The 21,819-nt window shown below is 40.5% G+C and overlaps 1 protein-coding gene across 1 annotated transcript in view; it reads right to left on the reverse strand.

Moving 5' to 3' along the window:
• Positions 1-534: 534 nt before the first annotated feature.
• LOC148344671 (protein crumbs homolog 2-like) overlaps positions 535-21,819 on the reverse strand; it is a 28,221-nt gene continuing 6,936 nt past the window's right edge. The window contains exons 2-13 of the mRNA XM_088301472.1: positions 18,637-19,332; positions 18,355-18,550; positions 17,177-17,316; positions 16,301-16,486; positions 16,107-16,220; positions 8,591-9,544; positions 7,887-8,428; positions 7,453-7,618; positions 6,232-7,093; positions 4,207-4,323; positions 3,881-4,007; positions 535-3,713 (exon numbers count right to left, since the gene is read on the reverse strand). Coding sequence (XP_088157598.1) covers positions 3,492-3,713; positions 3,881-4,007; positions 4,207-4,323; positions 6,232-7,093; positions 7,453-7,618; positions 7,887-8,428; positions 8,591-9,544; positions 16,107-16,220; positions 16,301-16,486; positions 17,177-17,316; positions 18,355-18,550; positions 18,637-19,332 — 4,322 coding nt within the window. The 3' untranslated portion in view covers positions 535-3,491. The remainder of the gene's footprint in view (positions 3,714-3,880; positions 4,008-4,206; positions 4,324-6,231; positions 7,094-7,452; positions 7,619-7,886; positions 8,429-8,590; positions 9,545-16,106; positions 16,221-16,300; positions 16,487-17,176; positions 17,317-18,354; positions 18,551-18,636; positions 19,333-21,819) is intronic.

The following is a 21,819-nucleotide window of genomic DNA, read 5'->3' on the forward strand; positions in this document are numbered from 1 at the left end:
GTTTTAAGACACTTTAGAAGATGAAAACCAGCTAAATGTGTTCTGAGGGATCATTTAGAGGTTTAAGTCAAGCACAAGTGATTTTTCAGACAAAGTTGTCTATGTCATTCGGAGGAGCTCACACTAGGTTTTCTTGAGTTTGACAAAGTCAGACAACGTTTTCTGTCGGATGTGGCATATTTGAACATTAAAAAAAATAAGTGGAAGCGAAACCTGTAATCTGCATTGAGCATAATGCACAAGAAACAAACAACAAAGTGACAATGAAGGTTCCAAATAAATGATGAACACCCATTCAATCAAATTGGGCCTGTCGTATATGTAGTGGAATGAGCAGTGGCTCGTTTGCATGAGACAGGGCTACCCCTCTAAATTGGTTCTGTCATTCTTGATGTTTGTTGTGACCACTTACAAATTACATGGATCCATGAAAAGAGCTGCATTAAATATTGCCTTAACAAAGTTAATGATTCCCAGCAGACAAAGACTCTGCCATGTGTCAAGTATTCATTTAAAATTGTGATAATTATTGTGAACTGGTTGAGATTATCTTTGTAAGAGCACAATATTTGGTACAGCTCAACTATTGAATCAGTATACAGTTAAAACGGTCATAATGTTGTTTGGTGTGTAAGTCTTCTCATCTTCTCACACCATATCATGAAAAAGTAATGATAATTACAAATACATTGGTTGGAACAAGGAAATGCCTCTTAGGGTGTGACGACATCTCGAACTTTTCAATTTTCAGGCATATCGCTCTTTTGCTTAATAGTAACACAAATACAAAAATTCCAATGTAAAGGACAAATACTAAACAAAAATCCAGTGTCACTGAAGTCATATTTCAAATGGCCTATTCAGACCTGCTATAATTATGCGTCCTGAGTCATCCGACCTCAATTGGAATATTGAAACTTGTCAACATGTGCCATAAAAAACCGACATTCTCAGTTTTTTAATGTTACATACTAAAAATAAAAATAGAAAACACAAACATCCCTATTTTCACAAACAGGCGCATATGCAGGGACTTCTTTAATTACACACCCGTGCACCGGCAATTTGGTGACAGAAAGTAGACTACAATTTAGACCGGCTAAAAGCAGCTCTAAATTGTGGCACAGGTGGTGTAATGTGAATTTGGTGGATTTGATCAAGGCGCAGGTGGCCTGTGTGGTGGATCTCATTGTATTTGTAAATATGATGACCGCGTGGGGTAATTCCTGTGTAGAAGACAATTAATTGAATCAATTACAGTAATCCCTCGCCACTTTGTGCTTTGCTTTTGTGGCTTCAGTGTTTCATACATTTTTCGAAGATAATTCATCAAAAAGGAAAAAAAAAATTCAGCCATAATGCTGAAACTCATGTTGCTTCATTGAGATGAATTTTTCTAGGAGGCTTTTTACATTCTCACAGGGACTCATAGAAGGTGCATGATTGGCTTAATAGAGGTGCAAAACCGATAAAAAAGAAATAAATACAAAAAAGAAATAAATAAATGAAAATAATAATACTAATCTGCTTTGTGGTTTTTTACTTTTCACAGGGGGTTCCAATCCCAATCAAGCGCGAAAAACGAGGGATTACTGTATTATAGTTATCCTAAAAAATTTTTTTATATCAACCCCATGACCGCGGCACTACTATGAATGGGCCAGATGAGGGAAGTGGAGGAACTCGATTGGGGGACAGAAAGTGATGCACACTCCACAGCAGCCAACTTTGAATGGTCCGCAAGTGGAGATCTTCTTGTAGTTCCCTCTGCAGTAAATTTAAAAGGAATGAGGCAAATAAGTCAGCTGCGTTTGCCCCTACTATGGCGCAAATGCCCCCTTCTACCTGCGCTTGTCTAAGAAAATACCAAAAGAAAGAAAACTACACCCATGTGCACAATTAGACTGCACTTTGCGCTGGATTTGTGCTGGCCACGAAAATCGGGCCAATAATTCGTCAAAATTGTGTGAAAATACATTTCTCAGAGCATATTTACAAAGAAGTGAGTCTGTACCTCATAGAAGCAATAATTTGCAAATTCAGTGCCTCATAGAAAAAACATTACTAACACCAATCAACCTTCAACATGTAAATTCCGTCCTCAGATATTAATAATTAAATCCATATCCATCCATTATCTGTACCACTTCTCCTCACAAGGGTCGCGAGGGCCATATTGAATAATACCAATCTTTCACCTGTGACTTGCTTGTATTTCTACTTTCATAGCATTAATGTGGTAATATGTAGACATTTAGGCCAAAACATATTGAATACTGATATTAATAATTATTTTTGTTCTAATTAATGTAGCATGAAAATACGTTTGAGATCATTTACCACATACAGTATTTGTACTTAGTGGTTAATTCTATACTAAATTGCCTTGATTTGACATTGATGGAGTACAAAATTCTCATTTTTATTCATCTACAAATAATCACGGTGGAAGTCATTAACTTTATTTAAATTAGAATAAAGTGGGCAAGATTTAATAATTTAAACGCTAGTGACAAAACAGTCAACAATCTCCAATTAAAATCCATTAAGTTGGAAGTCAGTGCTAAATGTTATACAATTAAAAATGTATTTCATTAGCTATAATGTATTAGATATGTTTTAAAAAAATATTGTGAAAAATCTAATTTAATAACACCGACTTTTGCCGATATTGTGTCATAAATAACTGACGATAGCTATCCACTTATGATCGGATTGGTCAGGACACATGTGTTGAATCAGATGTAAAAAATACACAATATTTGGAAGCAATTGATTCAATCACTGACAGCAGGACATGTTCTTTCTTGCTGATGAAACCATTTTTGTAAAGATATTATGGTTCATTTTCATGTCATTTGATCAATAACATTAAGCACAACTCCATGTCAGTAGTGCAACTCAGACGATGTTTATGACGTTGCTTATGTCGTTCCTGTTATGAAGAAATCCATTTAAGTGGGTTGCCAACATCAACCTGTAAGGATTGCCTTAACTATGAATGTCTACATTTTTAAATCGTCCAATAATGTTTTGAAAATGGGACTTTAGTGGTGGCTGTTTCATCATTGGATACATTTCATATGGACAAATTTCAAAATTGGAAAAAAGGGACTTTGCCATTACTGATCAAATTATATGAAAATGACACAGAAAGAAAGTGGTTTCACCTGATGTTGAATGAAGTCATTGTGTCCTAATTGAGTGCAATTCTTTCAAACATTGAGATTGTCTTTGCAACTTTTCACATCTTTGCAAACACATCTGTGCCATGTCCTCTCTTCTTATTGGATTTTACCTCATCCAGGAGCTTTAACATCAGTAGTTTTCCCAAGGCAGAGCATCAGTCATTGAGCTCTATCAGACATTCCCCTGTTCTTCTTTTTTTGGGGGAGAGTGTGTGGGGGTGGTGGGAAATGCAAGTCCCTTCAGAGCATAAGTATTCTGCTCGCTGTCAGTTCCACACCGCTTCTAATATGAGGCTGCAGGTCTCAGATTAGCCTCTCCTCAGGAGGCACTTTGAGGACGCTGCCCATTTCCAACCTGGCTCCAGCCACCTCCTGTGAGCTGGGACTGTAGGTGCCCTCTGACTGGCGCTTCTTCCGGGCCGTCATGATGAGGAAAAAGATGACTAGGATGGCTAGTAATACACATAATGTGGTGAGGGGGATGGTCACCACCAGCCAAGGGATCCGCTCCTTTTGCTCCTTTTTCTATAAGAGGACATGAAAACAACAATTGTTTATCTATATCTTTTGGTGTGGATAGGAATATAGTGTTTAGTGATATGTTTGTGGAATGGGGAAGGAATGTGCCCCCCCCCCATGCGAACTGCCCCCATGCTCATGTTGATGAATTGGTGTACCTCTTTATCACTTACATTGCTTTCACACTGTGTGCCGCTATAGCCTGGCACGCATACACACTGGAAGTGGTTGAGTCTGTCTAGACAGGTGGCACCATTAAGACAAGGACTGGACTCGCATTCGTCTATTTCTGTCTCACACCTGAAAGACATCAGAAGGGCTTTAATACAACACAAAGTGACACACACCTTCACCAGCAGCTCTCACAAACAAGACACTCCTGACCTGACATGATGAGACAGTGTAAGCCTCTCTCAACAGCATGCTTGGAGAGGGTTTTTTTGTGTGTGTGTGTGTGTGGGGGGGGGTGTGCGTGCGTGTGTGTGGATGTGGGTCTCACCTGGCACCAGTGTACCCTGGCTTGCAGGTGCAGTTGCCACCAGTGTCCCCCCCAATGCAAACCCCTCCATTAAGGCACTTTGTTTTGGCATCACATGCCACTGGAGGGAATCGCCACCTGTTGGGCACAGAAATTGAATAAAAAGGCAAATGACGAACACTGACTGATGACTTTGTGATGGGTGCTTCATAACAGGTGAATTTATGCATGCAGTATTTTAAGTTAGCAGGCGTAGAAGTGCCATGGCGTTGATATTAACTACGATACCAAAAGTTGCAGTGCATTGTGTAAAGGTCACATGGATTGATTATATGAACATGTATGAATTATCGCAGTACCATATCGTTAAATTTGAAAAGTGACCAGAAATTTCAAGAAAATATCCGTCTTCCACAAAACCAGTATGGGTTTTTATGCCGCCACAGAAAGGGTACAATTGATGGCAAAGAGACAACCTTAAAGTAGGTAATGAAACTAATTCCTGCCAAGTGGTGGTGTAGCAGAGGGTAAAGAAGGCCTCTGCCCTGAAATTATTGACAATAATGAATGGAGAATTTTTTTTTTTTTTTTTACATCAATGGATCCCGCACAACACCAGTGCAATTCCCTGCAAAAAAGTAATGCGCGCCTTGCTGTTTTGTTTTTCTATGCCACAAAGCCAGTTGTTCTGAACACACATTTCTGTTTAGGCTGCTCAGTGCAATATATTAAAAACAAAGATGCAAAATAAGTGGGCCCCTGTGTATGGTGGCTTTCTGTGGAGCGGTTTAAAGCTTAATTCCTCCACAAGATCATGTATGTTATGTGTAAAGACAAGGGTGAGCAAATGGGCGGTCACTTGTATAGCGCTTTTCTACCTTTGGTACTCAAAGCGCTTCACACAATTACCTCGCCTACCTACGGATGACATGTACATAATGTATTGTCTTTATGTCTCATTATTGACATTAGTTAACTTCCTAGATGAAGAAGAATTTTACCAGAGACGCGAATTCAGTTTTCATCACTTTCTTTTTCCACATTTCAATTGAACAAACCAGCAATCATTCAACACCCCAGAATAGATTGTACTTGGCCATAAAGCTTCTATTGAATTTTTGGAAGGATTGTTGCTGCCTTTTGATAGTCTGTCAAAAATTCATGTTGGACAATCTTAACCTTTTAGAACAGGGGTGTTCAAGTCCGGTCCTCGAGAGCCCCTATCCAGCCTGTTTTATGTTTCACTCCAACACACCTGATTCAAAGGATCAGCTCATCAGCAAGCTTTGAAGGATGATAATGATCCTGATCATTTGAATTAGGTGTGTTAGAGTAAGGGTACACGTTCTTGAAGAGCAGACTTTGGAACTCCTGTTTTAGAGTAGGTAGACCCTCACACATTAGTTGGTAAAAGACAACTGGCATGCCATGAGACACAAGCAGGAGAGAGGAACCGTTGGCGCTATGACGAGAAAAACAACATTTTGTCCCACCACCTTAATTGTACTTAATTTCAGGAAGGGAAAAGCTCTATTGGATTCGTACGCTGTCCAAGCTACTTGATAACAAGTGAAGTAACAGTAGCAAATGACCAAGCATAATAAGCCATTTGATGGCCATAGATTAAGGCAATAACAACAAAAAACATGTCCAAAATTATTGTACGCCAAGTAATAAGCCACTATTTACTGGTATATGTCAATTTAAACAGTAAATCTAGGGATGTCCCGATCGCATTATTTTTTGTTTGCAACCTGAGTCCAATTTACTTGATTTTAAGTATGGGGAAGAACAGGAGAAAAGCATACAAATTTACTCAATTATTTATTTTCTTTTCCCAAGATTACAGCTTTGTATATGGCTGTAAATCAGCAGTGGTTCAAATTAATTAAAGAACTCAAATAATTCATTCTTGACTTGAAATCATGTGATCGGTCCAGATTTCCAATTATGTTGTTGTTGGGACAACCCTAGTAAAAGGATTTACAAAGTCTGATATGCTATCAAACTCTAAAATTATATGTAAGACAAAGATGAACAACTTACTGACAGCGTTTGCCCACGTATCCAGGAGGACATATGCAGGTGTGAGTAACCATTGTTTCCACACAAGTCCCTTCATTCAAGCAGCTAAACTCCAAACAGTTATCCACTTCTTCCTGACAGTTTCTTCCTATATATCCATGCTCGCAGTCACACTGGTAGTCCGCGACAAGGTCTTTACATGTCCCATAGACGCAGGGTCCAGAAGAGCACTCATTTATTTCGGCCTCACATAGTTCTCCCTCCCACCCTGGGTTGCAGCTGCAATTAAACTCGTTAAAGTGGTCCTGGCACACACCATCATTGACACATGGCTGGGAGTCACAAACTGGGGCACCCTGGCACCCCAAATTTGGTTCCCGTCCACTCAGTCTGGAGAAATGACTTGTCTGAGGGGCATCTGGTACGCTGAAAATTGGTAGATAGATTCCACCGACTCGTATTTCCCCCAAACATCCAGAATATTTCTCCGCCAGCCAAATTTGGGTATCATTAAGGAAGTTGAGGTTGCCGCCCACTCCGAGGCTACAACCTACTGTCTTCCCATCTAGAGTAAGACACCAACGGGACATTGACTGCGCGGGGTCGATCATGGTCAACTGGATGCGATGCCACGCTCCATCTGCGATGGCCCTGTCACTGGTAAAAGCCAGCAGCTCTGCACTCGTCCCGGTGTCCATTTTGACCAGAAGTGTGGAATTAAGGAGACCCAGACAGAACACCTCGGCTTGGTTCTCGGCCCTCAACAAGATACCGTTGTCATCCCGTGTTCGAATGTCCATCCTGATGTTTGTTACTGGGCTCAACAGGGAGTTGTTGGCATAATACTCAAGAGCATTGTCCTGGAAAATGGCTTCAGTCAAACCTGTGAGAGGCAAAAATAATGAGTTTTAGATGGTAATAAAAACTTCGCTTATTTACTTTGGGTAGAGATTAACAATGTTATACATAATAAACTATCCAGTTTGTGGCCTTTATTGCAGTTCTATTTTCTAATTTATTTTTCCAATTCAGTAATCATTGACCGCAGGTGATTGACAATCTTGACTTTAAAGAATGTCTTTCACCTGAAAGTTACAAGAAAAACAACTTCAGCTTCTTCCCTGGATGTGATTGGTAGATTGGTAGATTGTCCGAACCCTTGAATGTAACCTGTACCTTCTCTAACGTCTTCAGGTGACTTTAATCTTGAATGAATGAATCTAGTGGCAAAAGATTACTTACACTCATAACCATCCCGCAGGTCGACACACTGGCCTCCTTCAAAGCAAGGGTTTTCGACACACCACATACGCCGCTCGCACAGTCGGCCAGAGAAGTTAATGGGACAGTCACACTTGAAATCATTCCAGGTGATCTGACACTTTCCACCGTTGAGACAGGGCTCATGCTGTGTACAGACAAACACAGGTGCATGGATTAGATGCTCACTTGTAAAATCTCTAACCCAAGATGACTGCAGAGGTTCAGAACGAACTACAGAGAAGATTAGGACGTAACAATCAGATCAAAGGGATTCACAACCAGATCAATGTCAATTAGGTTGAGGCAGCATAGCACAACCCAAGTCAGCTTGGAAATAAACACCCCTGCAAAACTGAGGGGCTGTGCCCTAAAACTGATTTGTGGGGATCAGGTGTAGTTTTTTTATGCAGTACCTTGCATGTATTGTCACTTTGACATCCTGGCAGAACATTCTTCTCTGCAGTTGCCTGATAAATCTCCACCTCTTCTTCAAGGTCCACGATGGACAAATGCTTGTCATCCAGTCGAATGTCTTGTAGGCAGCCCTTGAATTTTCCGCCCCAGTTATTTACATTTTCATCTCCGGGGAGTCCTCCAACATACACAACATCCCCTGCCTCTATGCTCACATTCCCTATGGCGCGATGGTTCCCCGCTATGGGGAAGAACACATGGCCATAGTTGACTTTCAACGTCACCAAATTATTTTTTCCATCTGTGACAAACTTAACCTCCGACAAGAGTGTGGTGTAGGGCCTGTATATGGCAACTGTGGCTTCTTTCAGGTAAATTGTCAGGTAGGACCTTTCCCCTCTGCGAAACTGCAGAAGAAGGCCATTTTTTTTAAGAGAGCGCATTATAAAGGAGATGGTGAAGTTTTCTCCATGGCTTTCTGTGATGTTGAAGGCAGCATAGCTTGTTGTGTTCTCGTGACCAAAGGTCCAGGATGGGTACTCTACAAACACAATGTTGAAACAGATTCATTATATAGATGTATATGTCATTTGCTGTTTACAAATAAGTAAAGAATAAGTAACACAGCTATTCCAACAGATAGTTTATGGGAATTGTGATGTCATAGAAAGCAGTATAATCCCACAGTTCTAAAAACGCTCACCTTTTTCACATGTTTCTCCAAAGTACGGCCGGTGACACTGACATCTGGCCACAACCCACATGTCCACGCAAAAGCCAAAATGTTTGCAAGGGTCATCATGGCACAAATCTTCTTTGACACATCCAATTTCCAGACCAATGTTCTCCTCCCTCATGAGGTCCTGAGGCTGCAGCAATTTATAGTCAACTTGAAGGTCTTCCATGCAGCCAATGAAACTTCTCCGACTTATCGTGTGTGTCAAATATTCCTGTGGTGCTCCTCCTACGTACAGCTGTTGAAAAGAATTTGACTGGAAGAAGATCAGATGGTTGTACACTTGATTTTTCACTTGACATCCTTCCTCACAGCCAGGTCCCTCTACAACCATAATCAATCTTTCATCCATAGTCACAGTGACCCTGTACCATTCACCGTCATTCACTGGACCTGGATAAATGACCTGGAGCAATCGCCCAGATTTTAACTTGGCCTGGAGGGTACCGCGCACTAACTCCAGGGAGATGTAGTGTTCCATGGTTCCACGATGGTACAACAACATGTCAGGTAAAGTGCTCCTGAATCTTAGCTGCATTTGGAGTCCATAGTGGTGGTCTTCAGTACCTTGTCTTGCTCCATTTTTAGAAACAGGCAGCTGCATGTGTACGTAGCCGTGTGAATTGAAGGAAAAGGTGGTAGAGGTGTTGCAGAGTCCTCCCGTCCAGCCAGGCCCACAGAGGCACGTATAGCTATGCTCACCATACGCAGTCAGCAGCGGCATGCAGATGCCATCATGCTGGCATTGGTGCTGCTGACAGCCAACCAGGAGAACATCACAGTTGCGCCCACCCAATGGCTCGCTACCCGGTTCTGGTTCAGGACACTGACATATATATGAGTTGGCAGCATCTTCACATGTGGCACCATTCTGGCAGGGATTGCTGTCACACTCATCAATATCCACTTCACAATGCACACCTGCATGGAAAGAACCATTATTTAGTCATTCAAACTAAGGCTACACGATATTCGAAAAAAAACCATGCAGTATAGTTGTTGAATAGAGCATAATCGATATTTTTGTGAAATTTAACGTACCTAAAATTCATTTCTTTATTATCTAATGATTTTTTTTTTCATGAAGCAAAATAAGTAAGCTAAATGTATTGTTAACTGATTCATTGTAATTACTATAGATAAAGTTAAAATATTGGGTGGCAATGCACATTTAAGTTTATGTCTGAATGGACAAATTCAGAGGTACAAGTATACCATTTCTTACGAAACCGTGTGCATGTATTTGCGATATGCATATTGCAAGGGCCAATATCGCGATATCTATATTTTTTCGGTGCATTGTGCAGCCCTAATTCATACTGAAACACTGATCCATCATCATATCCTCTCATAATGATCACAGTGGTCATTGTCATATAATCATCAATTAGCAATAATCAAACAACACCGGCCACTGTCCTGGAAACTGGCTGATCCGACTTCCTTAATTAGATGCAGAGACAAGCTTGCCTGCATGGAACCTTCTAAGCAGATTTGATTAAGGCAGTGCATTATTTTGTCAATTGGCAGATGAGGAAGCTGGGAGAGGAAATTGTAACTCGCTCAATTCCAACACATGATGGAAAGCCATTGACTTTGACTGTCATAGAATTATTTTAGTTTGTGCCGGTCGGTTAATTTTGGAACATTCGCAGCTTTGAAAACTAAGAGAATAAAAGCATTAACATATTTGAAAACGTTCTACACCCAGTAAAACACATATGTTCCGTTTATGTCTTTGAATACAATCACATATTTACAGAGATAACAAATACATTAAAAGTGCTGTACCATGCTGTACCTGTCAGCTGCCATGGTCCACAGCAGAAACAGAGCAGCAGCAGTAACCTCCTTCCTCTCATGTTCCAATGAGTTTACAGCCAACACACTCACACTCTCTCACACTGCAGAATGACACAGGTGGCACAGCCGTGTCTTCTCGGTCATTTCACTCCATAGGCTTAAAAAAGCAGAAGTGTCTTTCCTCCTCCACTATGCTCCATGCAGGCAGTCAGTGCTGATTACAAGGCAGCCCTGCCCACTTTTTCTCCCCCCCCCCCCCTCCTCCATCCCTCTGTAACTCCCTCCCGCCCTCACATCCTGTGCTCCTGACTGTCTGCAGTCCATTCCGAGCTAAGTAATAAGCCTCCAGCTTCCAGCTGGCTCCTGTCACTATTTGACAAGAGGAATGCGTGCCGGATCCCTGCGGGTGCCGGGCAGTGGCAGGTGCCACTGAAATCAACCTATAGGGGGCACTACAGGCCTACGTCTACATGTAACTATGGCCGTCCAGTTAAGCCAACTGAAATAAAGTACACGCACACACACCCACACACACCCACGCACCCCCCCCCCCCCCCCCCCCGCACACACACATACACTTGTTCAGTTGTATTACAAAAGAGGCAAGTGTAGGTGCCTAATGTTGATTGTGATTGACTGGTCAATTGCAAAGATAGTGTTGGCAGGTGTTGTAAGTTTTTGTAGTAAAGATGTGCTGTTTTTTTCTTCAAGGTGAGAAGATTCTTTCAAACAGACATACAATCTTTGATTATATTTGACAAAGGGTCCATCAGAACGCAGAGCATTATGACGTTCAAAAGCCATACGATGTATATATTAACGTGATGGTCTGACGATTAAAGTTTGGTTCGGCCTGAAAAAATGAGAGACTGATGATGACAGAAAGGTCCCCTGGTCGCTGGCGGATGACAACTAACAGACTGGCAAAATTTTGTAAATTGCCCACCGTAGTTTTTTTTTTGCCTGTATGTGCCCTGCAATTGTCTGGCGACCAGTCCAGGGTGCACCCCACCTCTCACCAGAAGTCAGCCTGGATAGGCTCAAGAATGCCCACAACCCTCTTGAGTGCAAGCGATATAGAAGATGAATAGATGGATAAATAATGGTGAGCACTTAATGATCCAAAGTAGACCACATGGACTCATTTAGTGAGGTCACTTGTGTTCATTAAAGATGAAATTTCTGACGGAGTTAAGAAGAGCAATACACACACAATCACCCGATCCTCCAAAACTGATAGGATAAATAACAGTGGCGATGGATGACCAGGATTCATTCAGGGGAGGCTAGGGAAGCAGAGCCTCACCTGAATGTAGGCGTGAAAAAAAGACCATGATTATATACGATTCTTATTGATTGGTTGATTTGCATTTCATTACAAAAATGAGCATGATAAGCCAAAAAGTATGGTGTCACTTAAACAGGTGACTGTGCAGAACTCCATCGGCGCAATGTGTAGAACAAGAACTCCATATGGCGCTCTTGAGGAATGCATAAATAAGGTTGAAAAGGGAGTCATTGACAGTACCTGTAAGCCCTCAAACTGTGAGGAACTAATGTAAGTCAATTTCTCATCTTAATGGCTCTGAATAAACTGATGCAGTCTGTTTTTGACCTCACAAAGTTACTCCAGCTAGTGCTCACTCTGCCACTGACAACCGCATTTTTGGAAAAGGTCATTCTTTGCATTGTAAAAGACTGAGAACATACAATCTGAATAGGACCGACCCCTTAGCTATCACCTCCATTGTAGCAGCCAGCCTTTTGAAAATGCAAGAAAAGGATGATTTTAATGAAAAAGTGACAGAGGAAGATAGGCACATGGAAAAAAAGAGAGTCCAATAAAAAACAATGAATTTGACTTTATATTAAATAGTCTTTTGATTTCTTACTTTTGGATTGTTGAACAGTGTGGTATTGTCAGATTTGAAAGCTTTGAAAACAAATGAATTGAAATATAATCTCTTATTTGTTAATTATGATAATGACTTGAGAAGGTGTGAATCACGTGTGGTGTTCAAAAGAAGATTTAAAATTTATAGTGCTTCAAAATTACATAAATCAAGTATAGATATGAAAAACATTTATACACACATTTAGTTTTCATATGAACCTGGTACAGAAGTATATTTTTATTCTGGCATAATTCTTTATGTATAAATTATCTACCTGGGTACCTATATAATTATTTAATAAGTATGCTAAGGGCAAGGACTAGATAAGTGTTGTACTTCTTCCTACTCCCGTTGAACTACAACATTTACTGATGATTTTCTTTCCCTATCTTTTCTTTCTTTCAATCTTGTTTTTATCTTGCAATGTGTTTATATGTTAAATAAATCAATCAATCAATCAATTTGGGCCTCACCAGCCCTGAGCCTCACCGCTCGTTATTGTGGACAATACACCGTGCGCTTTCTATAGCCTAAGTCAAGTTATGGGATGGCTGGACATGTTGGGAGGAACACACAATGTGGTGACTACCCCTTCCTTGTATTTGGGAAGTCAACCAAGCATACGCATATGGAACTTAATAGGATCATGTTTACTTCCAGATGGAGTGTTCTTTTATTTTTTTTTTTCCTGCAAATACATGTGATGTATTCACAGCAAATCATTTGAAACGTGATTTAAAATATATATATCTATATTCAAAGTACAAATTACCGATTTGCACATACACACATACAAGGCATTGTCCTTTTGTTTTTCAGCAGATTTGAAACAGGCTCCTAAGCAGCTTTATCATAATCTCCTCTCCCTCCAACAATTGCTCTGTGGTCCTCGTTTAATACCCAAGATGAACATATGGGGCCATTTATTGGCTTTGTTGTTTTCTGCTGTCCTCCTGTAAACCATAAGCATCCCCTTCTGTTTGCTGTGGCTTGAAGTGTCCTGCTGGTGCAAATTCCTTGTTAACTGTTGGCTTATTGCTAGCTGTCTTGTTGCATGAGTTTTTTTCTCAGTGATGTGATTTTAGTGAGACTGTTTGGAAGGTGCATATGATCTGAGGAATTGACCATATTTACCAACAAGCAGTACAATTTATACATACCGCATTTGGGTCAACAGCAGAGTTAAATAAAAAAAAGTTACAAACGGTACCATTGAGCTACTTGCAAGCCTACAAAATAGAATGTTACATGTGGGTTGATTTGGTATTCATTTATTTATATATATATTTGGTATTTAAATTACCAGTATTTGGTAAAAGTCCTGCGCCTTGCAGCGATGCAGTGACAACTACTTTGGCTACAATGAGGTATAGTAATTTGGCCACGTTAAATGACCATCAGGAATCATATTAACTCATGTATACCTCTTGCAACCCTTTTGTTTTTTAGACTCACTTTAGTCGGGCATTTTATGAAGATCAAACTAAGACCTTTGAGACACCTTCAGCTTGCAGTGTGGCATCCTTGATGAGCTAATTCAGCCATACACTTTCTGTTCTGATTATTCCTTGAAAGGATGGCCTATCCAGTCTGAATTAACAGTAGAGGGAAAGGCTGATCATCAGTCAAGCATAGGACTGACGTGAACAGGCCGACACTACCGATCATGTATTGGCACTTTCGTCTCTTAAATTAACAATCTGACAAGAGTTCTCAGAAATGACAATATGTCGAAATGCTGAGTATAAAAAACACTATAACATTTTATTATTTCTCAATATATCTGAACAAAAATTAGCATATTAATGTACAAAGGAATTGGCTGTGCTGAATTCCATTTTCAACATGTTTCTCAAGAACATGCTCAATTAAAGGCCCTAATTGACATTTGAAATGTATTCATAAGGGAAATAATGACGCTCAACTATTCAAAGTTGGACATCCAATGTGAACCAAAAAAATAATAATTTTACAAACATCCAAAATTTGGAAAATGTCCGCACTGGTTGTCATGGAAGCATGAATTTTGTAATAAATATGTCATTTCACTGGTAACACTATTTCACAGAAACTGCTGAATGGATTTGACTGCACCTTATTATGCACCTGTAGTGCTTGCGAGGCTTTTGTGTGCTACTATGAAGTTTGGTATGACATTGTAAATATTAGTTGATGTTATATATGCCTTCTGTTTTATGGCGCCCCAACAATGTTAGTCTTTTGTAATCTTGTCCGAAATATCTTGGGAAATAATCATTCTAAACATTCGAAAATTCTGAGTACAGTATATAGATTGTATCAATGTCAGTTGTGTGATGAACAGAACATGAAGCCCTGTAGGATAAAAAAAAGTCCATCCCTGTCCAACCTTTGCGGAGGACCCATTTTGTCCCCAGTGTACTGCCCCAGCTTTACCAGGGTAAAAATACGCTCACAATCACATGCAGCGCAATCAAATGCCAAAGTGCTTGGCCACTGACCTTAAGAGCAAAAGGGTAACTATCAATGCTATGATTTCCTTCACGCCACTATCTTCATACGGGAAGGCTTATAGGAGCGCACCAACAGACTCATGAGCACTGAACGCAGCACGGGATTGGGAAATGCAAGTGAATTCAAGTCAGAGTCCTTCCCACCCAAAACCAACCTCCACCCAGACTTGGTCCTCTGGTCTAAATCCTGCCAGTTTTCATGGTTGAGCAGACAGTCCCTTGCGAGGTAGGCATCGATGAGGCATCCCAAATGAAAAGGCTGTGCTATGTGCCAAACTAAACAAGCAGGACAAACTGGCTGGAATGTCAAGGGGCATCTACTGGAAGTGGACTGCAGAGGCTTTGAAGCCAGTTCCACTAAAAGCCGACTTAAGGAGGACGGAATCTGAGAGGTAGTTAAAGAAGCAGTCACTGGCTGAAGCAGAAGCAGAAATTATGGGCTGCCAAATGCACAAACCCAGGCCTGAGGTGAGGTTGTCGCGGTTGTCTTATGAAAGTATCCCCAAATCCTTGATTGAAACCTGTCTGCACAACTGATGATGGTGGAATTCACCAAGCCCATCCAAACCAGTTGTTTTCTTAAGACTACACGGCTGTTTATTTGAGTTTTCTTTGGATTTTGTCAAATGCTCTTCCCATCCATAATACAACAATAGCTTCTCCTTTTGATTTTTGCAGTATCATTTTCACAAATGTTAAACTAATCTCAGATAATAATAATAATATATAATATATATGAATAAAACTAACTAACAAATTAAACTTTATTTACTTTGTTGAGTGACATAATTTTCAAAACCTGATTTGAGGAGAAACGTTCACACTGCATTAGTTAGGTTTAAATAAGTTGTTTCTACTTGTGCTGAATAAATCAGTGCTGTAATTTACCACTAGAGTTCTCTTATCACTTATTGCTTAATTGGATCCACAATTAGATTTTTTTCTGAGGTCAAAAGTTCAACTTCTAAATATTTTAAAGTAGCAAGCAAATAGGTGTTCCTTTTCGGTGTTTGATCATACAGAATTTCCAGCCAATATTCTTGAGGCAGCATTACTTTGCAACAAAAGCTCAGCGAAGTAGCTGATGTCAAATCAAAGCTGGTCATTCGGCCGGTTACAATTCCAAGTGATTCAAGAATGGTCAACCTGCGTAGTAGTTCACAAACGCTTTTGACATTGACAAGTCAAGCAAAATTTTAAAACGCTGCGGGAATAATTGCTCAAGACCCATTTTGGCCAAACAATTGCAATAGAGGCATAGCATAGGTGAGAAAGTGATAACAATGGCCGTACCTGTGAAGCCATCTGCGCACAAACATTGATACGAGTTGTCTAAATCCTGGCAGCTTCCTCCATGCTGACATGGGGCAGACTCACACTCGTCCACATTGACTGAGCAATTATCTCCTGCAACGGCAATATATGTGTCCACACCACATTGCTGACAAAATAATGTTCAAAGCTGTGCGGCTGATTGGAACGCTTACCTGTGAATCCAGGTCGACAGTGACAGATGAATCCAGCTGCTTCTTCATATGAAAAATTGGCTGCGGTGAGTTCAAGGAGGAGCCCATAGTTCTCAACATCTGAGCGCTGGAAGCATTCACCGTCATTTTCACACGGGTACTGTGCACACTCATCTTCATCCACCTGGCAGTTCTCGCCATGGTAACCTGAAGACAAGGAGATTAATTCATTTGCAAAACCATGCTGACTTCCTGTGTGGAAGGCATTATTATCTTAGCATGTCAAGTTATATATTGTTGAAAATAAAGAATTGTTTCACATGATCAGCCTATTTATTGACTGCTGTATAAGAGTTATGTAATTCTGTGTGGCTGTGTTTCTGTATTAATCTGTCAATTTGTTGCGTCAACGGGTCCGATTTTTATGTGTTGTCCTAATGTAGTTTGCAAGTTAAAATTTCACGAATGCAAAACTGTGGTTATTTGACAGTCATGACACACAGTCATGAGCAAGCAGCAACACTTAATACATTTGCATTCATCTCTATTGAGATGTTTTGTTTTTTTAATTCATAATATTAGCTGGATGAAGGAAGAACTGAATTGCTCTTTCCACACAATCGCACAACCGTGCTCTTTTGACCCCAAAGTATTTAATTCTATTGTTGATTTCGATTTGTGCGTGGGAAAAAGCCAATCTGCAAAGGTATTAAGCCACATTAACTAGAATCCTTTAATTCGTGATTTTGTGCCGTAGATGTGCGGTGGAATTTATAGCCCCAACTTAATATGGGTTGATAACAAAATAATCTATCGGGAGTATAATGAAATATGTGGAGAAGAAAATGTTTGTAAATTGGAGTTTTTGCTTTATGAACAAAATGGAAAGTTGTATACCCGGCCAACAGAAGCATCCGTACTGGTTGAGCCCCTCCAAGCAAGTTCCTCCATGCTGACATGGACCCGAAGCACATTCAGGAATATCCTCCTCACAGTTGTGACCTTCAAAGCCTGTCCCTTCACAGTCACAATTGTATCTAAGGAAGGGCGAGACACGCATGTGTTGATCTTGTACAACCTGAATATATAGACATGATCATTCGTGTCCATATACAGTACTCAGTTTTGCTTTGATTACCATCAAATAAATTACAAAAGTATTCAGCAAACGAATAAGACCAAAAGAAGGAGGACAACCCTTTACATGTTGTACAAGTGACACTGCATGTCATTTCTGAAAAACAAAAGTCGCCCAAGCAGGCCATTATGGACCTTTTATGCACAATCATGTTTCGTCGAAAAGGGACTTTGAAGAAATTTGGAAGCCCAGAGTTGCACAAAATGGCTTGCTAAGACTGAGGAGTATTTAACTGATTGATTCGATTGTGTCCACTCGGCATGACCCTCATCTGTCTCACTCACTCACTCAGTTGGTCTGTGGCAGGTATTCCCAGCACCTCATCCAATGACTCATTGAAATGGCGGGGAGAAATTGGGTTAATTCTTATCCCTGGTGAACTCTGCACTGTCACTGCGTAGAACCACACTAGCACAACACTTGCTTAGCATGAAAAGAGGAGTATGTAAAAAAAAATGTGAAATTATACTCAATATGGTTGACTATCAAATTGTCTTTGTAAGAATATAAGGTTGGGTTGTTTTACAGCTCTTTTTCTGAATATATCAATCCAATTTAGGACGACATGCTGGATTTATTTCATGTCAATTTCTCATTGATTCTGGATGGGGCACAGAACGGCATTTGATCCCCATGCCATTTGGGGGGAAAAAGTCAGTCATGTGAACCACTAGCCTTCCAATGACCCATGTAAGAATAGTGCAAGTATAGTGTAAACTCTATTGAATTACGTTGTACTTTGATTTTTGCATGAATTGGTCATAAAATAAAACTATACATAGCCTATCTACAAACCCTCACATTGCTCAGATTGCACTTGAATAAATATGACCGTGGAGACTCCTGTGGTTTGGAAAAAACAAAAAATAAAAGCAGACCCACAAAGTTTTTATAATGAATGCAATTGTATGCTGTGTGTTTTTTTTAGTGGACCTACCTGTTGACACCATCAATGCACCTGCCATCATTCTGACAGGGCATGCTGGTACATTCGTCGACGTTGACCTCACAGTTTTCACCTTGGAAGCCATCCATACAGTCACACGTGTACATGGCAACATAGTCTCGGCAGGTAGCGCCGTTCTGGCAGGGTTGTACGTCGCACTCATCAATCTCGACTTCACAGTTAATCCCTATAAGAGATGGCAGAGGGCCAGAATGTGAGATGTGCAACATCGAATTGGATGAGAGCAAAGTGTTCAACTCATGGTTGCCCTACCTTTGAAACCTTCAATGCAATCACAACTGTAATTGTCCACTTCATCCGAACATGTACCGTTATTTTGACATGGTTGGGAGGCACACTCATTTATGTCCAAGTCACAGTGGAAGCCTTGAAATCCAGGCACACAGAAACACTGGTAGGCATTGATGCCATCTTTACAGATGGCACCATTTTGACATGGAGCAGACTCGCATTCATCGATGTTTTCTTCACAGTTGGCTCCTTGGTATCCAGCATCACACTGACAATGATGTCCAACATCAGGAATGTCTACACAGGTTCCGCTATTGTGGCATGTTTCCTCTGAGCAAGTGGGGAGATTCGACTCACAGTAATGCCCTCCAAATCCACGGGGACAGTGGCATGAATAGGTGCCGATTCTGTTGACACAGTAAGACCTGATACCTTTGCAGGGGTTGCTTTCACACTCATCTACATCCTGGGTGCAGTTGTGGCCCGTGAAGCCATTCGGACAGTGGCATGTGAAATTGCCAGTTCCGGGACTGCTGGTGCAGTTGGTGCAGGGTGCCAAGATACAAGCATCGTACAGCTCATCGCAGTTTTTGCCCATGTACCACACTGGTCCTTTGGGACAAAGGCATACATAGTCGCCCAGATGTTCAAGACATGTGGCGCCATTGTTACAAGGTGATGAGAGACACTTGTCTGCCGCCGCTGTACACAGAAGACCTGCAAATGAAATGACATAGAAATGCTGAGGATTTCAATTTTGGATGCAATACATCATCGCAGGGAATGGTGCACTACAGACAATGGTTTGTTTGCAAAGCAAGTTTACTTTCGTTAACATATACTAATGAAATAAGTAAAGCTAAAATTTAAAAAGCATTTTCATTAACGAAATAAAATAAAAAAGTGCTATTAAAAAGAAAAAGTGAAACTACATTTGATGTTTATGAAACTAAAACTAACCAGAAATTTAGTGTCCTTGGTTTCTATCTTTGCCAATCATTTTAACACATGAGCCTTTGGGGTTGATTTCATCCATCCATCCATTATTTGTACCGCTTCTCCTCGAACCCACAACCTCTGCACTCTGAGGCCTTCATGCTAACGAGTCGGCCACAGTGCCCGGTTGATTTTAAATCTATTCATTACTGCATGGCCATTACGCAAAAGAAGACAAGGTCAGTCAGTTAATGTGTGTCGCATAGAAGCAACATCTTCAAGCAGTAACCAATAAAGAAGCGCCACAGTGCAGAGGTCGTGGGATCGATTCCAGCTCCGGCCTTCCAGTGTGGATTTTGCACGTTCTCCCCGTGCCTGTGTGGGTTTCCTCCGGGTACTCCGGTTTCCTCCCACATTCCCCAAAACATCCATGGCAGGTCGATTGGACACTCTAGATTGCCCCTAGGTATGAGTGTGAGGAGAGTCGTTTGTCTCTGTGTGCCTTGCGATTGGCTGGCAACCAGCTCAGGGTGTACTGCCCGAAAATAGCTGGGATAAGCTCCAGCACTCCCTGTGACCCTTGTGAGGAAAAGCGGTACAGATTATGGATGTATGTTTGGCGATTTTATTTTTCCCCACACAATACTTAGCATGGCCATGGTGTTTTCTTATCTTGCATGCCAGTAAAACACCATAAAAAAAAATACTAAAACTGTTTTTGAATAATGAAAACTATCAAAGCCAACTGAAAACTCATAAAAACTAACTAAATTTAAAAAAAATAAATAAAAGCTCAAAATTAATAAAAAGTAACTATCATTAAAATTCCAAAACAACAATAACCCTGATCCAGAGGAAAAATTGGGAATCCGGTGAATGTCTGTTAAATCACAGAGGGCTGGATGAGGAGTGTAATGTATGTAACACGGCACATCTGCTGGGTTACATGAGCTTACTATTTGTGTTAATATGAAAGTTCGGAATGTTACCCGCTGTGACGTCACAAATAAAAGCATTGTCTGCAGTTTCACCACAGCACATAAAGACACACAAAATGGCGGTTTTCGTCCTGTTCATTCCTTGAATATTGGCAATAGCATTCTGTGATGCTTAATCAAAGGCGTTCCATGAGAGCCATCGCTCTTATTTCACTTTAACCAAAGTGGGAACAGCCCCAAAAATACTGTTCAAACTAATTTCAGAAGCACATTCCAGTTTCAGCATGTTTAATCAGATAATTTCAATGACATGTAACCAGTGACTTATGGCAAAGCATTCCCTGTCGCTTGCACGCAATTATTGGAATTGAAACAACGTTTCAAAAATAACAATGCTCTGTTCTGATTGATGCAGTAAGGGAAGTATTCTTTTAACAAAATATTAAATACGTATGTGTAAATCCTGTTTTAGTATCCTGTTCAAAGGGGCTGATAATTTACCCTACATGTTTTGATTACAAGGGAAACTTGAAAATGTTGCTTTGTGGCAGCTGCGACTGACCACCTTCCAACTGCAGTCATTCAAAAAGTTGCACTAAAAATAAGCACGTTGATCGTGCCAGTTTTAGCAAAGAACGGTAGTGTTATTCAGTCCGTAATTATGTCTGGACTGTCTTATCATCTGAAGTGTAAGAAAATAAATAAATATATAAATAAATAAAATAGTGCATTCTATTAGCATCAGTAATCTCGATTCATGTTTGCTGTAAATGCCTTGCAATTCAGAAGACTAAAATCTTTGTAATTCTATCTTGTGTGTCTCAACTCAAGTTTATTTTTTTATGTACTCACTGTACCAAAGCGCTGTACACAAAACTTAAAATGCTATAATCCAAAATATCCAAACCAAATCTTCTCCATTCAAAATAGACCAGAGCTCCCTTTACATTTGCACGTCACGAATGTATTTCCTCATGTTGTCTGTTGGTAGATGAGAGGAGAGATTGAAGTTTCTTTTGACCAGTGTGAGGGCGAGCCAATCATATACGTGATCACATCATGCAAAAAGCACTCAAAACTGCTGCAAGATGAGTTTGAAAGTAACACAACCATTGTATTTTTTTAACAGCTGATATTTCGTCCATGAGCAAGTAACATGCAGAAAGAATGTTTCAATTCTCTCTTCCCATTTTGCTTCACTTTACTTTAAATTTCCGACTCTCATTCCACTGCACATCTGTGTTGGGACACGCTGCTCGCCGGTGACGATGTTCCTTGTGTCACGTCGCAGCTCCTCTAGCCTTCCCATCACAGACAGTCTAACAGTACT

This window comes from Idiotropiscis lumnitzeri, chromosome 1 (assembly GCF_059441095.1).
Source record: "Idiotropiscis lumnitzeri isolate Australia: NSW breed Sydney's pygmy pipehorse chromosome 1, RoL_Ilum_1.0, whole genome shotgun sequence".
Lineage (NCBI taxonomy): Eukaryota > Metazoa > Chordata > Actinopteri > Syngnathiformes > Syngnathidae > Idiotropiscis > Idiotropiscis lumnitzeri.